Consider the following 21,276-nt stretch of genomic DNA (forward strand, 5'->3'; position numbering starts at 1 on the left):
ATCCCCTATTCAGATTGGCCATTGTCTCAGTGTCCTGTGTTGCTGCTTTTTTTTCCCATTCCAAGATGCAGTCCAGGATCGTGCATCACATTTAGTAGACTTGTCTCTGTCAGCTCCTTAACCTGGAACGGTGTTTCCGTCTGTCTGTGTCTCCCATGATACTGACACTGTGAAGCCTCAGCACCCCAGCAGCATGCTGAGCTGGGTGGCAGGCCCCTGCCCTGGGCACTGTCTTTGCCCTGTGCCCCTGGCACAAGCAGGCAGTTCCGTGCAGGCTCCAGCTGGGCCACCTCCTGCCTCGGGGTCCTCTGCCCTCTCCGGAACGCTGGGCCCTCATTCCGCCCCTGGGCTCCATGACTGGGACGACAATGAGATTCTGGCATGGCTGCGGGCAGTGTCCCAGCAAGAAAACCTAGCCAGTCTGAAGGCACAGTACACAGACGCCTGCCCCAGGCAAGAGGTGATGGAGACCCAGGAACCGGAGACGTTTCCCGACCCCCTCCTCCTCCTGTCCCCTGGTGCCACCCCATCTTCTGTGGCGTTCTTCCTTCTTGTCCTTTGACCACCTACTCTCTACTCTCCCTCCTTCCCTCCCTGCTCGCCTCCAGCTGACCCGCCCTCGCACCCCCTCTCATCCCTGCCACCTCCATCACCTGTCTCTCGAGCAGCAGGTGTGCTTTGTTGCCCCCTACCTGGCAGCATCCCTGTGTTCCTCAGGGGGCTTGGGCAGGGATGTCCAGGAGGCACCAGAGATGAACCACTGGGCAGCCAGGCAACCCCAGAGGAGAAATATCTAGACAGAGCTCAGTTTCCTTACCCTCTGTTCCTCCCAGGATCAGACAGCTTGACATCCTCCCTCATACACCGAGATGCCAGGGAGGTGGGGGCAGGAAGTAGGAAATCCCAGTTCTCAGCACCCCCAAAATGTCTGAGCCTGCAGTGTCGATTTGTTCCCCTTATTAAAATGTCTTTTTATCTTATGAAAACAGTAGGCCAGTTATTTTATAGAATGTCCCTCATTTGGATCTATCTAACGTGTCTACTTGATGGATTCAAGTTATACAAACCTGGCGGGACGACCACAGAAGAGGTGCTGTGTTTTCAGTGTGGGTTGTGTCAGGGGCACACGATGTCCGTTCAGTTGTTGATGCAGACTTTGATCACTTGCTTCAGGCAGTATCTGCCACTTCTTTCCGCTATAAAGTTATTATTTTCCATCTTTAATTAAGAAGCAAGTCGTGAGGAGATAATTTGAAATACCCTGTTCATCAAACCCACCAATTTAGCATCCAGAATGATTCTTGCTTGAATCAGTTGTTATCCCATTTATTTTTTCCCATTTTTAGTTGGTATTCTACTACAAGGAAGAGTTTTCCCTTCTTTTTCTTTCACATACTTATTCATTTATTTGTTTACATCAGGGTGGACATTCTTGTTTTATTCAGTGGGTTATAATCTTTTATTGTCATTATTTATTTTGATGTTCAGATTGTCTCAGATTTGGTCAATGGGATCTCCTTCCGGCTGAATCCTGTGACCTTTTGACATGGTCCCATCATTTGTTAGCTTTCGCACACACACGCACACACACACACACACGCACACACACACGTTCTGAGCTGATCTTGCAGCCCAGGAGGAAACAGCCATTTCTGAAGGAGTCTTGGTTTGTTTTAATGGGAGGCATTAGAAACTGAGATATAGGTGCGAGGCTTATTGCCGCTGGGATTTAGCAGACAGAGCTAGGAAACACGCATGTGCAGATGTGACATGCAGCTGCAGCTGCTTCTCTCTCGGTCACAGATACATGCCAACCACAGTGTGTCCACACTGACACTTCCCATCTCAGTCCAGCCCCACAGAGCTCGCTCTGACCCCGCCTTTCCATGTTTCTTACTGCCCTTGTCTCTGATAACCAGGCTCTGGTTTGGGGTTTGGGGTTTCTTTGCGATGTGAAGAGTTGTGAGGACCTGGGGCTCAGGAGAGGTCCCTGTGGCTCTCTGGGCAGGGAGAGGAGTGGAGGAGGTGACTTCAGCAGGTCTTGGGTGCGGGGAGGGAGCAGGGGCACTACCTTAGCTGGTGTCTTCCTTGAAGGCCAGGCTCAGTTTATGTACTTTTTACCTTGTACATTCTTAAATATTTGAGTGCCTGCTGTGTTCCAGGTGCTGTTTAGGTGCTGTGACAGAGGACAGGAAAGTATCCCGCTGTCCTCGAGGCTGCGTTGTAATGGGAGGGGGTCGAAATAGGCTAACCTAAATATTATGGGATAGTAGTAATTGAAACAGGACGACTGCGTAGGGTCAGGGAAGGTGTATATGGGAGATGACCGCTGACTGAGCTCCCGATGGGAAGGGCCGACCGCAGGAGGAGGGTGAGGGCCCGGGGAGTAGCTGGTGCCCAGGCCCCGAGGAACAGACGTGGCACCCTGTAGTGTCTGCGGTGTGGTGGGCCCAGAGGTGGAGGAACTTGAAGTCAAGGGCAGCCATGGCTGCACACCTGTGCAGGCTGTGGAGCCTGAACTCGGGACAGACGGTTCCTGCGCTCACGGTCCCAGGTCAAGGAAGACACAGCTTTTAAATCCAAAGCCCCGGTTTTCCCCACTCTGTCATGCTGCCTCCTGCTGGTAGTGAATGTCGGTTAACTGAAAAAGGGTTGGTTTTTGAGAGGGATGCTATTGCAGAAGAGTGGCCTAGGGGGGAAAACTGTCAGGTTTTTCAAAGCAGGTACAGGAGTAAATTAGGATTACTAGTACAGAATCTGGGAGTTGAGGGGAAATTTGAAATCTGGTGGGAGTCCCTTTAGGACAAGATTAATGACTAAAATAAAAAAAATAATAATAACATTTTCATTCATCAAGTATTTATTTCGTGCTTGCCATGTATCAGGCATAAGATGCTACGGTTTGTATTATGGGGAGTAATTATGGTCCTTGCCCTCTGGTCATGTAGGAGGTACTCTTGTTTTTTTAGTTAATCTTTATTGGAGTATAGTTGCTTTACAACGTTGTGTTAGTTTCTGCTCTACAGCAAAGTGAATCAGCTCTACGTATACATATATCCCCTCTTTTTTGGATTTCTGTGAGGTACTCATTTTAGTACATCCTTGTCAACAGTGGGTTTAAAAATTATTTGCCATTTTGATAGGCAAAGTCTCATTGTAACTTTCTTTGATTACCGGTACTATGATTTTTTAAAAAAAATGTTAACTGACCATTTTTGTGTCTTTTGGTTAATTTAGAGTTCCAGGTGTAGGGCTTACTTTTACTTGGAGTTTTTGAAACTCACAAATTCTGTCCTAGTAATTGCCTTGGACATAATTTTTAGTTGTGGAAAATAAGGCAGTGTTCCCATGGTTGAGTGGTGATATCTCTGAATTGCGTTCCCCTTGTACCCCCTGACCGTTCACTGTTCTAAGGAAATCTGTGTCATTTGCTGGTGTATGGATGCAACTCGTACTAACTCAGCTTTATAGAAAAGTGCCTTGAGCAAGACTGTTTCTGTGCCCTCTGCGTGTGCCCAAGCATTTCAGGTGATTGTTAATTTCAAAGCTTAGCTCTAGTCAGGATTTATAATAACACAAGTAAGGTAGGTTCTTGCTTAAGTCCTGGTGCACAAGAAAAACTTGTCTCATCCTTTGCAATTCTGGGAATGGAGTTTCAGTTTCTTGAAGTATTAATTTCTTACCTTCTTGTACTCTGGAGGTGAGGGGGAGGGTGAAACCTCTTATCTTTGATTTTGCCTGTTTATTTTCTAATACGTGGTTTCAGTTCATTTGTTTTAAAAATGTGATACAACTCCAAACTGTTTTCTAAAAAATGATAGTCTTGTACTGTTGGCAAAATGATAGACATTTTCAAAGTCTTCTTTTAAGCATATTTAGTTCTTGAAGACTTGTTCTTAAAAGTGACCTACTTTACAATACTCAGTATGCAGTTTTGCATTCTTTTGGGGTGGAATAATCTGTTTTTGTCATATTCTTGAAACATTCTTTGACTTGCTGTGGATCCCTTCCCTTTTCCTTGCATTGAGATCTTTTTGAAACTTACATTTTCATCACTTAGATTTGTGGGTTCGTCATAATAAAATGAAAATAGCCCCTAAGCCATATGTTTTCCACCTTCCAGCTTGTTGATCCTGGCAAACCATTGTTATTTTTGAATCTGTTTAGCTACAAGGTTTAGAGCTAAGACTCTGCATTTATCAGCTATGTGTCCTTGGGCAAGGTAACCTTTCTTGAGTTCCTTATCTGTAAAATAGGGACAAGAGGGTTGTTAGTGTTGAACGACAGAATGCATGTTTGTGACAGTGCCCGCGCATAAAGGCCCTTACTAAGTATTATACATTCCTAATATTTTTCTGTGTATTGTCTGATTTGACAGTTCCACCAAGTTGTAATAAAGATCATGTGTGAGAATGGATGTAAAAGCCGTAAATAAATGTAAGCGGATGTACAGGTGTGGTGAAGTTTGTAATCCTGATCATGAGCAGTCACTTTTCTTTGCACAGCTGATGTTTAGGTACCAAGTCACCTGCATTAGTCACTTTTTATTGTTATAGGGGAAAACATCTATTATGTATACGTTTTATAATAATTATCTTAAAATCAAATAATTTCCCTTTTAAATTTGCTCTCCGAGTAGCTTCCATTTAGCTCCTGTGATACTAAAATTTAAGTGGGTGCCAGCACCGTGTCCTGTAGATTACAACGGAGCTCATGGATCACGCTGAGGCAGCTACTGAGGTTAAGGCTGGCTCACTCCTGGTTAATGCCGCTATGAAGGAAGGGAAGTGTCTTCAGTTATTAAATGAGGATGATATTTTTAGATGTCTCCAAAATCCCCAATTGGTACATCTACTCTTGACCTCTTTCCGGAGTCCTGTATTCCCAGCTGCTTTTTGAATATTTCCACTTGGATATTTTTGCTGTTGTTTCAAACTCAGCATATGTAAAACTAAGTTTATGATCTTGCTTCTGGAGTTGATGCTTCCTCTGATTTTCTTTTCTCTTTTATTTTTTTAATTTTAAATTTATTTATTTATTTTTGGCTGCGTTGGGTCTTTGTTGCTGCATGCGGGCTTTCTCTAGTTGCGGCGAGCAGGGGCTACTCTTCATTGCGGTGTGCGGGCTTCTCACTGCGGTGGCTTCTCGTGTTGCGGAGCATGGGCTCTAGGCGCGCGGGCTTCAGTAGTTGTGGCACAGAGGCTCAGTAGTTGTGGCTCGCGGGCTCTAGAGCGCAGGCTCAGTAGTTGTGGTGCACAGGCGTAATTGCTCCGCGGCATGTGGGATCTTCGCAGACCAGGGCTCGAACCCGTGTTCCCTGCATTGGCAGGCGGATTCTTAACCACTGCGCCACCAGGGAAGCCCCTTGATCATTTATTGCTTAGTGTTGTCTCCAGTTTCTGAATTGCTGACTGTCTAGATTATTTGTAGACTACTGGCTCCTGGAGGGTAAGGATTATTTCTAAATCCTTGAATTCCCCAGAACCAAACTCATATATAAAGGGAACGTGCAATCATTATGATACTATTATTTGTTGAAAATATTTTTCTAAATGATAGGACCTGTCAAAAACTTGAAGGTAAAATTGCTACGTTGTATATTAATATCGCGAGAACACCTTTCGGGAGGCTGACGTTGCTGAGCGCTGTGGCATCGCCGGGCTCACGCTGAAGCTGCCTGTTCAGGAGGCTCCTCGAAGCCCTGTGGGCTGCGGGTGGCCCCGAACCCTCATTCTCCGGAGCAGGCGGGCGGGGGCCTGGCTGGTGTCGGGCCAGAGCTGCCAGGTTCTGTGACTGTGGCTCTACGCCAGCTTCCTGCTCAGATGCCCGCCTTTCCTCGTGGGGGACGACGCCCGGCCTTGCCTGGCGTTCTTCCCGGGGGGATGGCCTGGCCGCCAGAGAGAAACTCAGAGGCCGTCCCGTCGCCCAGCTGCCCTGTCTGTCTCCCTCGGAGGGAGCAGCTGGGTGCCCAGGAAGGCTTTTTGGGGTGGGGGGTGGGGTCGGCGGGAAGGCGGAGGAAACAGGGCTTCCCGGTGTGCGGGACTTGTAAGGGTGGTTCTCCGTGAACCGCAGCTGTAGCTGCCGCTCAGCAGCCTCCGCGGGCCCGCAGGAAGGGAGAGGCCAGCGGCGGGCGGAGGCGGAGGGACGGCTCGCAGTGGGCGGGTTCTAATTGGCAGCCGGCGAGCTGGGCAGCTTTGGGCAAGGGATTTTATACTCCCAGGCGTCGAGGCCTAGCGTTCCCCGGAAATAGCTGTTATCGTGCGTTTCCTGGTTGAGCGCCTGAATGAGCGGATTCGCTGGAATGGGCTCTTCGGAGCCTTTTAGCTGGCTCTCTGTGTTGCAGCGTGCACGTGGGGATACTTTCCGCAGACTCCCCGGACTCAGCAGACGTCTCTCCTGGATCGCTTGGTAGTCGCTTTTGAGAACATACTCGGAACCGTATCCTCTGTAAAGGAGAATTCTCTCTCTTTCTCGTTGCAGATTACCTGCCAAGGTCGAATAAATCATCTTTTCCGTTACAGCGTTATTGTTATTTTTAGAAGGAATCTGAACTTTTAAGACATGAATAATTATTAGATAAACTGTGTTTCTTTTATAAAAATCTTGTAAGCAATCGTTTCCCCTTAATCTTTGTAGAAAATGTGCCAGAGGAGCTTCGCGAGCCGTTTTACACAGATCAGTACGACCAGGAGCACATCAAGCCGCCGGTTGTTAACTTGCTTCTCTCGGCTGAACTGTACTGTCGCGCCGGGAGCCTCATTCTCAAGAGCGACGCCGCCAAACCCCTTCTGGGCCACGATGCTGTCATGCAGGCTTTAGCACAGAAAGGTCTGTATGTCACCGACCAAGAAAAATTGGTAACAGAACGAGATCTCCACAAGAAACCCATACAGATGGTGAGTCTTTATACACCCAGGATTATTTTGTTTCAAGCGCGTACGTTTGTGAATTGTATTCTAATACGGAGGGACATAGGTTTTACAATTGCATTGTCATCTCTGCCTAGAGTTTAAAAAATACCTTTGTTTCTTACAAGCCTCATTTTCAGATTAAGGAAGATTTTTTAAAATTGAAGTACAGTCGATTTACAGTGTTGTGTGTCAGGTGTATAGCAAAGTGAACAGATGAAGGAAGATTTTAATCAACTATTTTGGAATGCTTGGTGCTATAATAATACCTGGGAGAAACAATTACATAATTTCTAACGAAAGTAAAGTGATTATTTTTTTTGATTTAAAAACTTTTTTCCATCATAGAGACTAGAAGAGATGTAAAGTGCATCCTTTTATTCTCATTAGGAGAGAGACGGGATTTGTAAGTGTTCATGTACAAGCTGGAATGACCTCTTGGTAAATGTCTGTACATCAGATACTTGAGTTTATTTAACAACTTGAATTCGTTCTCGTGGAAAACACACAACGAGGGGCTCTGCGCTGGCTTGGGACTAGCAGGCAGGCCTCTCTCATGATAGTCTCTGGAGACACACAGATGCTGAGGTTCATCGTATGCTGCTTCAATCTGCGGTACCGCTTTAGCTCAGGTTTACAAAACCCTGGGCATCGTCGAGAATGGCATTAGAACAGCGGATTCGCACATTTAATTAAATCATGCTCTTGTATGGGACATTCCTTACTTCGGAGGAAGGAGAGAGATATACAAGAAGAATATATGAAACTTTGAAATTGAAGAATTTCAAAGAAGGAACGAAAAATAGTTTACCAAAAATAGTGCTGAAAGAGATGATTGACCCACTTCTGCTTTCTGCCTATTTTCCTTCTTAAAAAAAAAACACGGTTACTTTCAAGAAATGGAGAATAATGTCTCAAGAAAAATTTAATGAATTTAGTAATAGATTTATAATAGAATTATTAAGGAAAACTAAGAGTGTTTATTATCAGATGTGAGATTTTCACCTCTCACTGACGGCTTCAAGTCCACCTTGCGGGTTCCCCCGATCGTTGTGCACCTGTCCCTGTGCACGTCATACACGTGAATGGCGTGCCAGCACCAGGGCTGAGCAGGCTCTACTCAGGTGTCCCCACAGGTGCTCACTGCCACCTCTCTACAGTCGCTGCGCTAGTGGGATGCTCCTGCTCTGATTATTTTTACTTGCATTGTTCAGGCCAAATGGATGGTTACAAAGCACGTCCGCGACGTTGAGTCTGTGTCTGTGTTTGCTCAGTACCCGTTCTTTCAGGCACCAGAGATACACGTCACGTGACCTGTCCTTCTAGCATCAGAGGAGGTTATCGATTTTAGATCCTCTTTAATAAGAGTGAAACAAACTTCCCACATTTTCTTCATTATTTTTCCTAGTGCAGCTTGTGTGTGTGAAGATACAGGTTTGGCAGACGACTGATCGCATTCCCGTCAGGTTTCTTTCACTCTGTATCGATCCTGCTATTAAATCTGACTCCAGTAGATGAGATTTAAGGAACGTGAAGTAAATGATATGACCTCTGGTTCTCTGGGTCTGGCTTCTGTCTGTGGGCCTCAGACACTCATCACCTTCACCCTTGCAGTGTCACACCTACTGATCTGTGTTTTAATTGTATACTTTCAGTTTTTCTTACAGTCTGATTTAAAGTTTTCCAGTTGCTGTGAAATTTTGATTGATGATGCTGTACCATAACTATTTTCCAAGACCTATGTGAGAAAATTTCTCAGAGTACTAGTAAAAACTTTGTTTCCTGAGAAACTGTTTGGTCTGGTTTTCGAGTAGTAAGAATCAGTTTCCTGCCTTGTCCTGCTTTTTGAGAAGTATAGTGAAAACTGGTCTGTTTAACTGTACTGAATATATTGACCCCTACCACACTTCCCACCTCTAAATTATCTTGGTATGTTTGAGATCTTTTATTTCTGTATGCTGCGTCACAGCCTTTTGGGGGAAAGAAGTGTGTGCTGGTAGGAGAAATATCACTCTAAGGCAAGTTTGACTAACCAGATTTTATTAACTTGCGGTGGGTGGGGATTGAAAAAAAGTGCCTTTTTTTAAAAATGAGAACACCCGTTGGAGAGCGTATGCTTTCTATCACAGTGCTTTTAAAGACAGATTTTGAGAGTATAGCCTTTTAAGTGTCTTCTTCTATGTTTATATCCATGGGCAAGTATTTTCAGGCATTATGTTTCAAAGCCAGTGAATAGTTATGATGTATTAAAGTTTATTCAGCACCTAATCATTATCTGTCAGATTGCTAGAAGGGGTTGTAGAGTTGTGGTCTGCCTGATGGCTGTCACACATATGTGAGTAAAGGACAGATGTGAACCAGGCACAGTTGCAGGGCTGGAAGCACAGGCTCTGAGAGCTGACACTAACACGTGAGTCAGCGTTCAACGTACGGCGAGTTGTGTGCATTAAAACCACAGGGGAGCACCTTCAACCAGAAGTGTGTTCTGACCCAGATCAGGTTAGCTATCAGATTGTTTGTCAGTACAAATACTGGTATGTAGGATGGCTTGAAAAGCGAGGGGCTTGTACAGCAAATGGAGCCAGATGTTAAGAATGATACCTTTTGAACCTTCCTGCACAGCAAAGTGAAGTTGCACGTGGATTGTGTTCGGTATCACCAGGTTGGGCTGGGGGGATTTGATCCATGTCATAAAATCTTAAATTCATAGAACTTTAGAGCCAGGAAGAGCATTAGAGATCAGAAACCAGTGTGTAGTAGAAAACTTCCCAATCCGGAGGAGCCTGGGGAACATGAGTCCGTGGGAACTTTGAACACAGACCCCCCGGCCCCCAAGGCAGAGCTGCTACCATAGAGCCTTTAGAGGAGGGGTCAGGACATGTATTTCCAAACCGGTGTTCAAGGTGATTTGTATGATAAGAATGGGATCTGGGAAATCTGATCTAATCCAGAGTCATTTCAAATGTGTAAAACTTAGAATTTAGAGAGGTTAAGTGATTTGCCTAGGGTAGCACTGTTATTTAGTAGCAAAAGTAGAATTATAATCTGAATGAGCTAAAACTGTGACTTTCTAATTTAGAGTGCTGTAATTGGAAGCAGATTTGAGCACTTAAAATATTTGGACTCATACTATCTAAACCGTAGACTGCTTATGAATCAAACTGTTGGTTGTAAATCAGCGTTCCAGCCATGTTTGTATATGTAGGAAATAAGAGTTGATATGTATAAAACGCCACTAAAGTAAATGTATATCGTATGTGTGATATGAAACAAGGAGATCGATTTTCATATTTGATTTATAAAATAACGTTTATTATTTAATCAGATTTTGTTTTGGAACAATCATCATCATATAACAAAAATTTTATTTTGAAGTGCTTTCTTTTAACGAGTAATGAAAAGATTTAATACTCTGCTTAATTAATGGAAATTAAAGTGGGCTGATAAATCATTTGATAAGTAAGGTGTAAAATGTTCTCTCAGTGAACTGTCAGGATTGGTATAAGGGATGTTTTTGGATATTCAGAAAACATAAGCTAAAAAGTTAGTATGTCTCCCTGCTACTGGCCATTACACTGCTTTGTAGTAGTGGCAGGCCAGTGAAGTGTGTTTAGAACACAGAAAGATGATGGAAATGTTTGTTTACCCTCAAGGACATTCCTGTAGGTAAAGAAGTGTTACTTTATTTTATTACATTTTGTGGTGTGTGCATTCACCTGACCGCTGACACCTCCACTTGAATGACGTGGAACTTAGAATCCAGTGAGGAAGAAGATTGGAAAAAAGGCTAATTAGCATGAAACAAGTGCTCTAAGTGTGAGTTTAAGCAATGGGCATTGGGAACGTACAGATGGGCGTGATGGTTTCTGCCGGGGAGGATGAGGGAAGGCTTCAGAGGGTGAATGATTAATGGGGTTTCAGTGCTTGGGAAAAGGGGTGCGTGACAGAAGTGACTGGCCTGAAGGAATTCTTGACCCAGTTTGAACTGAAAGCATATATGTCACTAATTACGGTGTTGCCTGTGTGGAGGCATAAATGTGAGATGAGGCTAAAAGATAGGGTGGGCGTCCTAGCCGGTGAGGAGGCTGTGAGCCGAAGTGGAGGGTCTGTAGCTTCTCTTGCGGCTACAGGGTCATGGAATAGGTTTTCATACAGTGTTTCTGGGGTGTTTGTCAGTGGCGGTGGTGGCAGTGGTGATTTGTTGACTTTTTTTTCCAACCTGCGTCAAGCAAACAAAACACGGCAAAACACTGTGAAGCACTTTGTGTACTGATTTGCTCGTATCCATCTGTATACATGTTCGCGTACCATCCCACCTGGAAGCCCTTTTGGTTGAGCTTACTCTGTGCCAGGCAGCGTGCCTCCACGTTTCGTCCCCCGTCTCACATAATTTAAATCTTACGACAATCCTTAGAGGAAAGCGTACGGTCCCCGCTGTACGGCTGAGGAAGCTGAGGCTTTGAGAACGCGGCCACCGGCCACGGAGCCAGCGCGGGGAGGGGCGGAGGCGGGATTCAGGCCCGCTCTGCTGCGGCTGGGCTGGCTCTAGTTTCCTCTTTGCCTGGGTCCGGGAAGTCCTGGGGGGCGGGCGGACGGGAGCGGGAGCGGGTGGGAGGAGAGAGGGGCTGTGGGCGGGAGGGAGCAGCGCCGTGTGCCCCTGGAAGCCTGCGCAGCCCTCGGCCCAGGCTTCTGCTCCTGCAGCCTCGCGTGAAGGGCTGCGGACGGAGGGCGGGTGCAGCAGAGCTGTGATCGGGTCTTCCTGGGGGGCGGTTTAAGACTGTGCGTGGTGACCCCCCAGTTACCCCCGATTCTGCTGAGCACACGGGAAGCGCGGAGCGGACGAGCCGAGCGGGGGGAGCATCCTGCAGTCCTTCTTCCTCCTGTTTCCTTCCCTGCCTCCCTGCCAACTGCCAGCACACTGGTCCGGTCAGCAGCTGCTCTTGGGATTTCCTTGGCACCTCTGTCCCTGGAACTCGGGGTCCTGTACCCATGCAGAAGCTTTAAAAAATCTTTTCCCGTGTAAGAAGGTTAAAAATTGCACTTTAGAGGAAAAGGATTATATAAACGTAACATTATAGTAGTGGTTGAGAAGGTACTTACTTCTAGTCACCCTTGTGTAAAAATGCCTTACAAACTTATGAGCTGAGCTTGTCTGTGAAAAATTATTTTAAATTCTCAGCCATTGTTGAGCGGGGTTTTTTCTTCATGCAGAGTGCCGCGTCTTTCTGTTTCCCATGGATCATGTACCTAGTTTGGGCTCCATTAGTATTTCGAGGTAACATATACGCCTCAGTTACAAAGTCACAGTATCTTTTGATATCTTAACAACCCGTGTTTATTGTGTTTGAGTTTATTTGTAACAGTTATTTAGAACTCCATATTACTTTCTCATAGAAATAACTTGACGACTGGTGCTTATTTTACCGGATGTTCTCACAGTAACCTTTATATTTATAATAAAACTGAAGTCCGTCAGGCCGTTTATTAACTTATTCAGTTTAGTTACGGAGCTTCTGCCGTGTACTCTGTGTTACCTGCTGTGATGAAACAGAGTCCCTGTCCTTCAGTGGCTCACTTTCTACTGGAGATTATGGAAACCTAAGCGCACTGTAGTACGCACGTTTCAGGAGTTCAGAGGCACCAAACTCAGTCCTAATCTTGGTCTGAGTCTTGACGGCTCTGAAGGGGTTGCCAGGTGGGCACAGAAGCGCCTGTTGTAGGTGGTGCGTGAGTGCCAAGGGTGTGAGAGCCGTGTGCACCATCACAGCTTTAGCCCAGGGTACGTGTCGGGGCCGATGAGAACCGAGGCCAGGCCGTTGGATGGGGACAGGGCACGGATGAGCTTCTGTGTCCCCCAAGTGTCACTTCATCCGGGAAGTGATGGAGCTTTAAACCAGGGAGGAGGGCATCAGACTTGTGTTACAGTCACCCTGCCGTGGGAGAGACGCCGCTGGAGGCCGTGGAATTTCAGGAGAAGCGTTTTTGAGGTGGAATTGAGATGATTTTTTAAAAAAATCTGTCCCTACCCCCCACCCGTCCCCCCGGTAACCATAACTTCCTTCTCTAAGTCTATGAGCCTGTTTCTGTTTTGTAAATAAGGTCATTTGTATCATTTTTTTTAGATTCCACATGTAAGTGATATCATATGGTATTTGTCTTTCTCTGTCTGACTGACTTCACTTAGTGTGATAATCTTCAGGTCCATCCCTGTTGCTGCAAGTGGCATTATTTCACTTTTTAATGGCTGAGTAATATTCCATTGTATATCTGTACCACATCTTCTTTATCCATTTCTCTGTTGATAGACACCTAGGTTGCTTCCATGTCTTGGCTATTGTAAACGGTGCTGCAGTGAACATTGGGGTGCATGTATCCTTTTGAACCAAGTTTTTCTCCAGATATATGCCCATGAGTGGGATTGCTGGGTCATATGGTAATTCTGTTTTTAGTTTTTTAAGGAACCTCCATACTGTTCTCCATAGTGACTGTATCAATTTACATTCCCAGCAACAGTGTAGGAGGGTTCCCTTTTCTCCACATCCTCTCCAGCATTTATTGTTTGTAGATTTTTTTGATGATGGCCATTCTGACCTGTGTGAAGTGATACCTCACTGTAGTTTAAATATGCATTTCTCTAATAATTAGTAATGTTAAGCATCTTTTCATGTGCCTCTTGGCCATCTGTATGTCTTCTTTGGAGAAACGTCTCCTTAGGTCATCTGCCCATTTTTTGATTGGGTATTTGTTTTTTTTGGTATTGAGATGTATGAGTTGTTTGAAATTTTTGAAGACTAATCCCTTATAGGTTGCATTCTTTGCAAATATTTTCTCCCATTCCGTGGGTTGTCTTTTTGCTTTGTTTATGGTTTCCTTTGCTGTGCTAAAGCTTTTGAGTTTAATTGGGTCCCATTTGTTTATTTTTACTTCCATTACTCTGGGAGATGGATCGAAAAATATATTGCTGCGATTTATGTCAGAGAGTGTTTGGCCTATGTTTTCCTCTAACAGTTTTATGGTATCAGGTCTTACGTTTAGGTATTTAATCCATTTTGAGTTTATTTTTGTGTGTGGTGTTAAAGAGCATTCTAATTTCATTTTTTGACATGTAGCTCTTCAGTTTTCCCAGCACTGTTTATTGAAGAGACTCTCTTTCCTCCATTTAATAGTCTTGCCTCGTTTGTTGTAGATTAATTGACCGTAAGTGTATGGGTTTATTTCTGTGCTTTCTGTCCTGTTCTTTCTGTCCATTGATCTATATGTTGATTTTTGTGCCAGTACCACACTGTTTTGATGACTGTAGCTTTGTAATATGGTCTGAAGTCAAGTCCTCAGTTGGGAAATGAAGAAGAGCACCTAGGATAAGGACTGGCCAAAAGATTTTAGCCCTTATATCAACTCCAAGTAATTAATTGTTGGCCAACTGCTAGAAGCTGGGAAAACCAGCTCTCTGGTTGCGCTTCATTCTGGGAGCCTCAGGGTCTAGATTTTAGCTCCCCATCCTCTGTTGCTTCTGGTGGTTTTGAATACTGATACTTTTACCTAATAGGTTAAAAAAACAAAATAAGTAAAGGGACAGCCTTTTAGTTTAAAAATCTTGAGCTGATGGTCTTATGTCTTATTTTTGGTCAGAAAGATAAAGGTTACTCTAAGTCTCGTCTTAAGCTTCTCTTTTCTTCTTAGCACCTATTAAAAAACATAGGGATGTATGTAAGTGAAAGTGGGTCTTTGTTGTACTAAGGAATGGAGTAAGATTGGTAAGCATTTTGTTAGAAATGTCTGGTTTTTTAGTTTGTTATGTTACACTTATGTTTTTAGCAAGAAGGTGGATGGGAATTCACTTCTTTAATGTACTTACTGAGTTCCCACTATGTACTCTAGGCTAGGCGTTGGTGATGAAGTCTATGGTCTCTGCCCCAGAGAGACCTGGAGACCTGAGGTGAGGAGTCACATGGATTGAAGGATCTGTAATGTGAAAATGGGATGGGACCGAACGTGGAGAGTTGTGGGGATGCAGTCAGGTATGAGGAGAGTTGAACGTACGTTACAGATGTTAATTATCCATGCAGTATGTGATACAGGTGTTCGTATCACTGTTTTATAGATGAGGAAACTGATACTCCAGAAGGTGAGTTAACCTGCCCAAGGCCAGACAGGTAAGAAACGCTGATGCTCGGGCTTAGCTTGTATCTGCTGACTCCCAAGCCCATGCTCATCCCGTTTATACGTATGGCCTTCCAAAAACCCTAACACACACACACACACAAAACCCTAGTATTTCTGTAGTGCTTAACAGCTTATAAAGCATTTGCACTTTTTTTTTTTTTTTTTTGGTAACAACTAGGAAAAGTAAATAGGGCAGTGATTACCATCTCTTTTTATAACAAGTAAGGAAACTTTATGGATGGATGTTGTTAGTACTTGTTCAGTTCCTACTGGAACCGGTGTGCAAAGAGGCAGTGCACAGATGGTGATTGTGTAGCCAGTTGGTGACAGAACAGTGACAGGCTCGGGCCTCCCTGACTCCTGACCCAGTGCTTGTTCTGCACATACACTGTGCTGCCATCCTTGTTCCTGTCCTTGTGGATTTTATTCTGCATGGATTCTGGGGAGACCGGCAGAGAATGTCAGCATGAAGCAGGATGTGCCACAGTGAGAGGGTGTGCAGCAGACACACGGAGTGCTGAGAGGAGTGGGCGAGGAACCCCAAGAGCAGGGCAGGTCGGCGGGAAGGGGAGTTGTTCTGGTCGCCCAAGCGAGGGGCTGTCTTAGTCTCTTCAGGCTGCTGTAACAGAATCCCACAGACTCCGTGGTTTATGAACAAGCGAAATTTATCCCCCCCAGTTCTGGAGGCTGGGAAGGCCAAGGTCAAGGAGTCAGCAAGGTCGGGTTTTGGTGCAGGCCTTTTCTGGGTTGTAGGCTGCCAGTTTCCCGCTGTGACCTCACGTGGGGGAACAGGCAGGGAGCTCTCTGGAGCCTCTCTTACAAGGGCACAAATCCTGTTCACAAGGACCCCACCTCAAGACCTGACCACCTCCCAGAGGCCCTGCCTCCTCGTGCCATCACCTGGGGCTTTAGGGTTCAGCATAGGAGTTTCGGGGGAACACAGACATTGAGATCACAGCAGGTACTCTTCTTACATAGGGACGTCTCATTTAGTGACAGCTGACCTATGAAGATACAGACTTTTAAAAATAGAGTGATTCACTTTGCAAAATAATTTTTAAATTCTAAAAATGCTTTACACCAGGATTTATTTTTACAACATTGCTTTGGAGAAATATGACTCTTAATAACCTAAGTTTCTAAGAATACGTGAAATGAAAAATATCGTCCTTATTATAATGTGCAGTGTAATGTTCATTATTTTAAAAGACTGGCTCTTACATACAGTCTCCTTTATCTGTTGAAAACATATTTTATACTTTATCCTTTAGCACAGTCTCCTTTATCTGTTGAAAACATATTTTATATTTCTCATTTTTCCCCAGCTTTATTGATAAAACTTGCATATATTTAAGGTATACAATTTAATGTTTTAATGTACACATACACTATGTATACTGATCATATCGAACCAAATATTATGCCTAGTACATAGTGCTTAAAAATGAAATGTTAATTTCTGGCCATAAAAATCAGATGTTTTAGACAAGTTGGGATGGTGGAGAGTTTGTTTCCGCAGAGACCATGTCTGCACTCCCTCCCTGCTGTTGCTGGTTTATCCAGGGGTTAGGCTGCCTGATCTAGGAGGGCCGATTGCATTGTGCGGTGAGAAACTCACAGCACTGTGGTGGAAGGCGAGGCCGAGCTTGCAGGTGCCCTGCCGAGGCCCCGGAGCCCTTCGGTTTCTGTCCTTCCTGAGGCCACTGGTCCAGCGCTCCCAGAGTCTGTGCACTGCTTCAGTGTCCCCGTCAGTAAGCCCCAGTTGTTGTTTAAATTAGTGTAATTAATTCAACAGACTCCGTTGCCTGCCATTAAAAGAAACATAGCTAAACATTAAATAAAGAAGCCACTCATTTCCCTTTATTTCCAGGTGAGGACAGATTTAACCGTAAAAGTAAAGTTTTAGAGTGAAAAGAGACCATCACAACCATCTGGCCTGGAGTTTTGAAATTCTCTTGACTAAGACTCACAGTTAGAAATACATTCTGCCTCAGGACCCACGCCTGGTCTAGCTAGATAAACGCATGTGACAGTTATCCTTGTAACTTGATATTTTTCCTGTTCTATTTGGAAAAAATGTGGACTGCAATTGACTGAACCTACTTCACGCGTGACCATGAGTGGGGCATAAACCCACGTTTAAAATTGCTTGTTTAATTAAGTTTTTTTTAATAGGGAAGAATGGTGAAATGAGAGTGTTGGTACTGAAAACTAAATAACCATACTCATGTTTTTCTTAAAAATGTATTCTAATATACAAGTTACCAACGTGTATCTTTTAATGAAAAGAACTGTGGGAATAGAGTTTGTATGTGGACTTGCCTCCTTAAGATTTATGTTACCTAGGGACTTCCCTGGCAGTCCAGGGGTTAGGATGCAGCGTTTTCACTACCGTGGGCCCAGATTCAATCCCTGGTCTGGGAACTAAGATCCCGCAAGCCACACAGTAAGGCAAAAAAATATATATCTCTATCTGTATCTATCTATCTATCTTATCTAATTTCTTTGGTATACTGCTGCCAGATTAATTTTCCTGAAATAACACTGTGATATCTGTCTTATTTTCCAATTAAAAACTTTTAATCATTTTATTTGACTTGAAATGCAGTATACATTACGGATTCAGATGCGTATTCTTTTTAAAAAACTTGACTTTCAGAGCTAGTGTCTAAAGTGTGGTGTAACACATTCAAACTTTGTCTGTAAAATAGAGAATTCACTTGTAAATAATGAAAGTTTTATTCTTTCTTTTGGTAATCTCATCTCCATAACATCTTCAGAGCAGCAAAAGCTAAGATACTTAGGGAGTTGTCTGATATTAGAGACCTGCCAGCAGTACTTTCTGAGGATTATGGACGGTGAAGTAAATGTATGTGAACTGGGACTTTTCATCTTTTACACAGAGGAGGAAGGTACCTATCTATTCATTGTAGGTCACTAAACTTACGTAGGTAGTACTGTGGAGGAGGAGTTTTCTTTATATGACATACAGCATTAGTATATTATAATCGGAGAACCAAGACTGAGCTGTTTTAGCAGGTTTGGTGTAGAAATGCGGATTTTTCTAATCTGCACGTTTACAGCCCAGTGCTGTCTAGTGCTGCACGGTCCCAGCAGTGGTTCGCAGCCACCGACACCCCAGTCTGTGTGGAACAGGTTGATCCCCCATCCCCATCTCCATGATACCGACCCATGTTCGTAGCTTGGTAGATTGTCGTGGTTTAGCCGATTGTTTTTAATTAATGGCAGTAATAAGATTTAAAGAAGGAAAAGAGATGATCATTTAAAAACTTTACCAAAAAAAAAAAAACTTTACAGACTGTTCCATTTGAATGCTTGCCTGTGTTTAGACACCTGGATAAATGAGCTTCTGTAATGGGGGAAAAGAAAATCTTTGTAATACTCGGTTTCTTCTGAGCTCGCAGTGTCCTGTGGTTGAAAAGAGGGTTTTAATGAGCTGGGTTACAAAGTGAGCTGTGTTACAAAGCTGTCCCTGGGGCCTGTCTTTTCAGGAAGTTCTTATATACTTTCAGGGATCTAAGAATGCTGATTATTGTTCTCCTGAAGCTAAAATATTTAGTTTGTGGTAAACAGTCCAACTAGTAAACAGATTAAAAAGGTAACTTTAGAGAGTGATGAGGACTGTGAAGCAGATAAAAGCGGGATGATGTGACGGAGCGATCGAGGGAATCGTATGCGTGTCCATCCTGGATAGAATGGTTGGGGCAGCCTTGCGTGTGAGGGTGAGCACAGGTCTCCCTGAGGGTTCAGTTAGGCCGAGATAAGGGGGAGAGCATCGCTGACAGAGGGAGCCTCAAAATAAATCAGCTTCACGTCTGGATGGTAAAGTTCCTGCTAAGAGTTTCCCGGATGAAACATGTTCAGGAACTTGAAATTTTAGGGCCACATTTATTTGACTTGTAATTTGTACAGTATGAACTACTTGATTCATTCAGTAATCCTGGTTGAGAATTACTGTGGGCCTAGACGATAGGAGACAGTGATGAGAAGACAGACCAAGCCTTGCTTTCACAGAGCTAATATTTTAGTAGCAAAGATGAGCAATGAAAAGCCAAACAAATTGTAATAACTGCAGATAGTAGTAAATGCTCTGAAGAAAATGAATCAAAAAGAAAGAGGTAGAGGGAGTGAAGAATGCTCTTTTCATAGGAGGTGGTCAGGGAAGGCTTGTCTAGAGAGTTGACATTTGAACTGAGACCTAAATACAGAAAGAAGCAGCATGTGTGACATCTGGGAAAAGAACAATCCAGGGAAAAGGGACAGCAAGCTAAAGGCCTGGATGTGTGTTTCAGGAACTGAAAGAAGGCCACTGAGGTTGGTCATGAGCAAGATGATGAGTGATGTTGAGCATCTTTTCATGATGCCTCTTGACCATCTCCATATGTCTTCTTTGGAAAAATGTCTATTCAGGTCCTCTGCCCATTTTTAAATTTTTTTTTTTTTGGTTGCTTTTTTTGGTCTTTTTTTTTTTGGCTTTGTTTTGTTTTTGATTTGAGTTGTATGAGTTCTTTGTATATTTTGGGTATTGGCCCCGTATCATTTGCAGATACCTTTTCCCATTCAGTAGGTGGCCTTTTTGTTTTGTTGACGGTTTCCTTCACTGTGCAAAAGCTTTTAAGTTTGATGAGGTCCTATTGGTTTATTTTTGCTTTTCTTTCCCTTGCCTGAGAAGACAGATCCAGAAAAAGATCGCTAAGACCAGGGTCAAAGAGTTTTCTGCCTGTATTTTCTTCTAGGAGTTCAGGTCTTACATTTTAGGTCTTTAAATGATTTTGAGGTTTATTTTTGTGTATGATGTGAGAAAATGTTGTTCTAATTTTATTCTTTTACACGTAGCTGTCCAGTTTTCCCAGCACCACTCATTGAAGAGACTGTCTTTCATCCACTGTATTTCTTGCCTCCTTTGTTGTAGATTAATTGACCGTAGGTGTGTGGGTTTATTTCTGGGCTCTCTGTTCTGTTCCATTGATCTATATGTCTGTTTTTGTGTCAGTACCATACTGTTTTGATGACAGTATAGTATAGTCTGAAGTCAAGGATCGTGACACCTCCAGTTTTGTTCTTTTTTCTCACAATTGCTTTGGCTGGAGTCCATTTCTTATCAATATTTCTCTTTCCTGGGTATGGACTAAAGGGAAGGATGTGAGGGCTTAGAAGAGAGAGTGTATTTCCTTTTCCTTAAGCCAATTTTATGATTAAAACGGTTTAGATTTTTTTTTTTTTTTGGTCTGGATGATAAAGCTACCTCAGAAAAACACTTAAAACTAATTGGAAAAGCAGTGGTGGAAAATCTGGGATAATACTCTGGAAGGAAATAGAATATTGTATTTATCTCCTTTTTTTTTTTTTTTTTTTTTTTTTTTTTCGGTACGCGGGCCTCTCACTGTTGTGGCCTCTCCCGTTGCGGAGCACAGGCTGCGGACGCACAGGCTCAGTGGCCATGGCTCACGGGCCCAGCCGCTCCGCGGCATGTGGGATCTTCCCGGACCGGGGCACGAACCCGTGTCCCCTGCATCGGCAGGCGGACTCTCAACCACTGCGCCACCAGGGAAGCCCGTATCTCCATTTTTTTCTTACAGTGTTTTATTTTTATTGAGATACAACTGACATAGCACATTGTATTAGTTTTAGGTGTACAGCATAATGATAGGTGTTTATATTGCAGTAGGTTCAGTTTTATCCCTACTGTGAAGCTTTTTGTTGTCTCTGGGAGATGACGATGGAGAGAGAGTACTGATCCTCCACACAACCAACGGCTTTATCTGCTAACGCTTTTTTCTTTTTCTTTCTTTTTTTCTTTTTTTAACTCTATAAGAAGTCATTATTTTAGAAAGAGTGAATCACAGAGTTCAGCTTATTTTTGTATGCTGGAGCCAAAATGAAATTCCTCAGATAAAGTTCTAAATAGGGAAAAGCCGTTTCCTACTTCGCAGTTCTCCGTCCAGCCGACAGAGTGCGCTTTTTGTGCAGAATCAGCTCCACAGAATCAGGGCTGTGTTGATCATGTTGTGTTCCCAGCTCCGGGCCCAGAGAAGATGCTGCCGCAGTGAAGGAAGAAGAGATGTTAGTGCATATTTAAACTAAGAATTAAATCTATTTTGAAAGAGAAGTCATTCAGAAGTACAACTGAGAGAGTGGTAGAGATGCGGTTTTTGTTTTTGTTTGCCTACAGATGTGAATAGCG

General features: G+C 43.8%; 1 protein-coding gene across 3 annotated transcripts in view; it reads left to right on the top strand.

The window, feature by feature from the left end:
- Window positions 1-21,276, top strand: part of CAMSAP2 (calmodulin regulated spectrin associated protein family member 2) — an 89,100-nt gene that overhangs the window by 12,886 nt on the left and 54,938 nt on the right. For all 3 annotated transcript variants that reach the window (XM_082615802.1, XM_082615801.1, XM_082615803.1), the window contains exon 2: window positions 6,637-6,896. In XM_082615802.1, the coding sequence (XP_082471928.1) occupies window positions 6,637-6,896 (260 nt within the window). The remainder of the gene's footprint in view (window positions 1-6,636; window positions 6,897-21,276) is intronic.

This window comes from Mesoplodon mirus (genome assembly GCF_964341445.2).
Source record: "Mesoplodon mirus genome assembly, chromosome: 3".
Lineage (NCBI taxonomy): Eukaryota > Metazoa > Chordata > Mammalia > Artiodactyla > Ziphiidae > Mesoplodon > Mesoplodon mirus.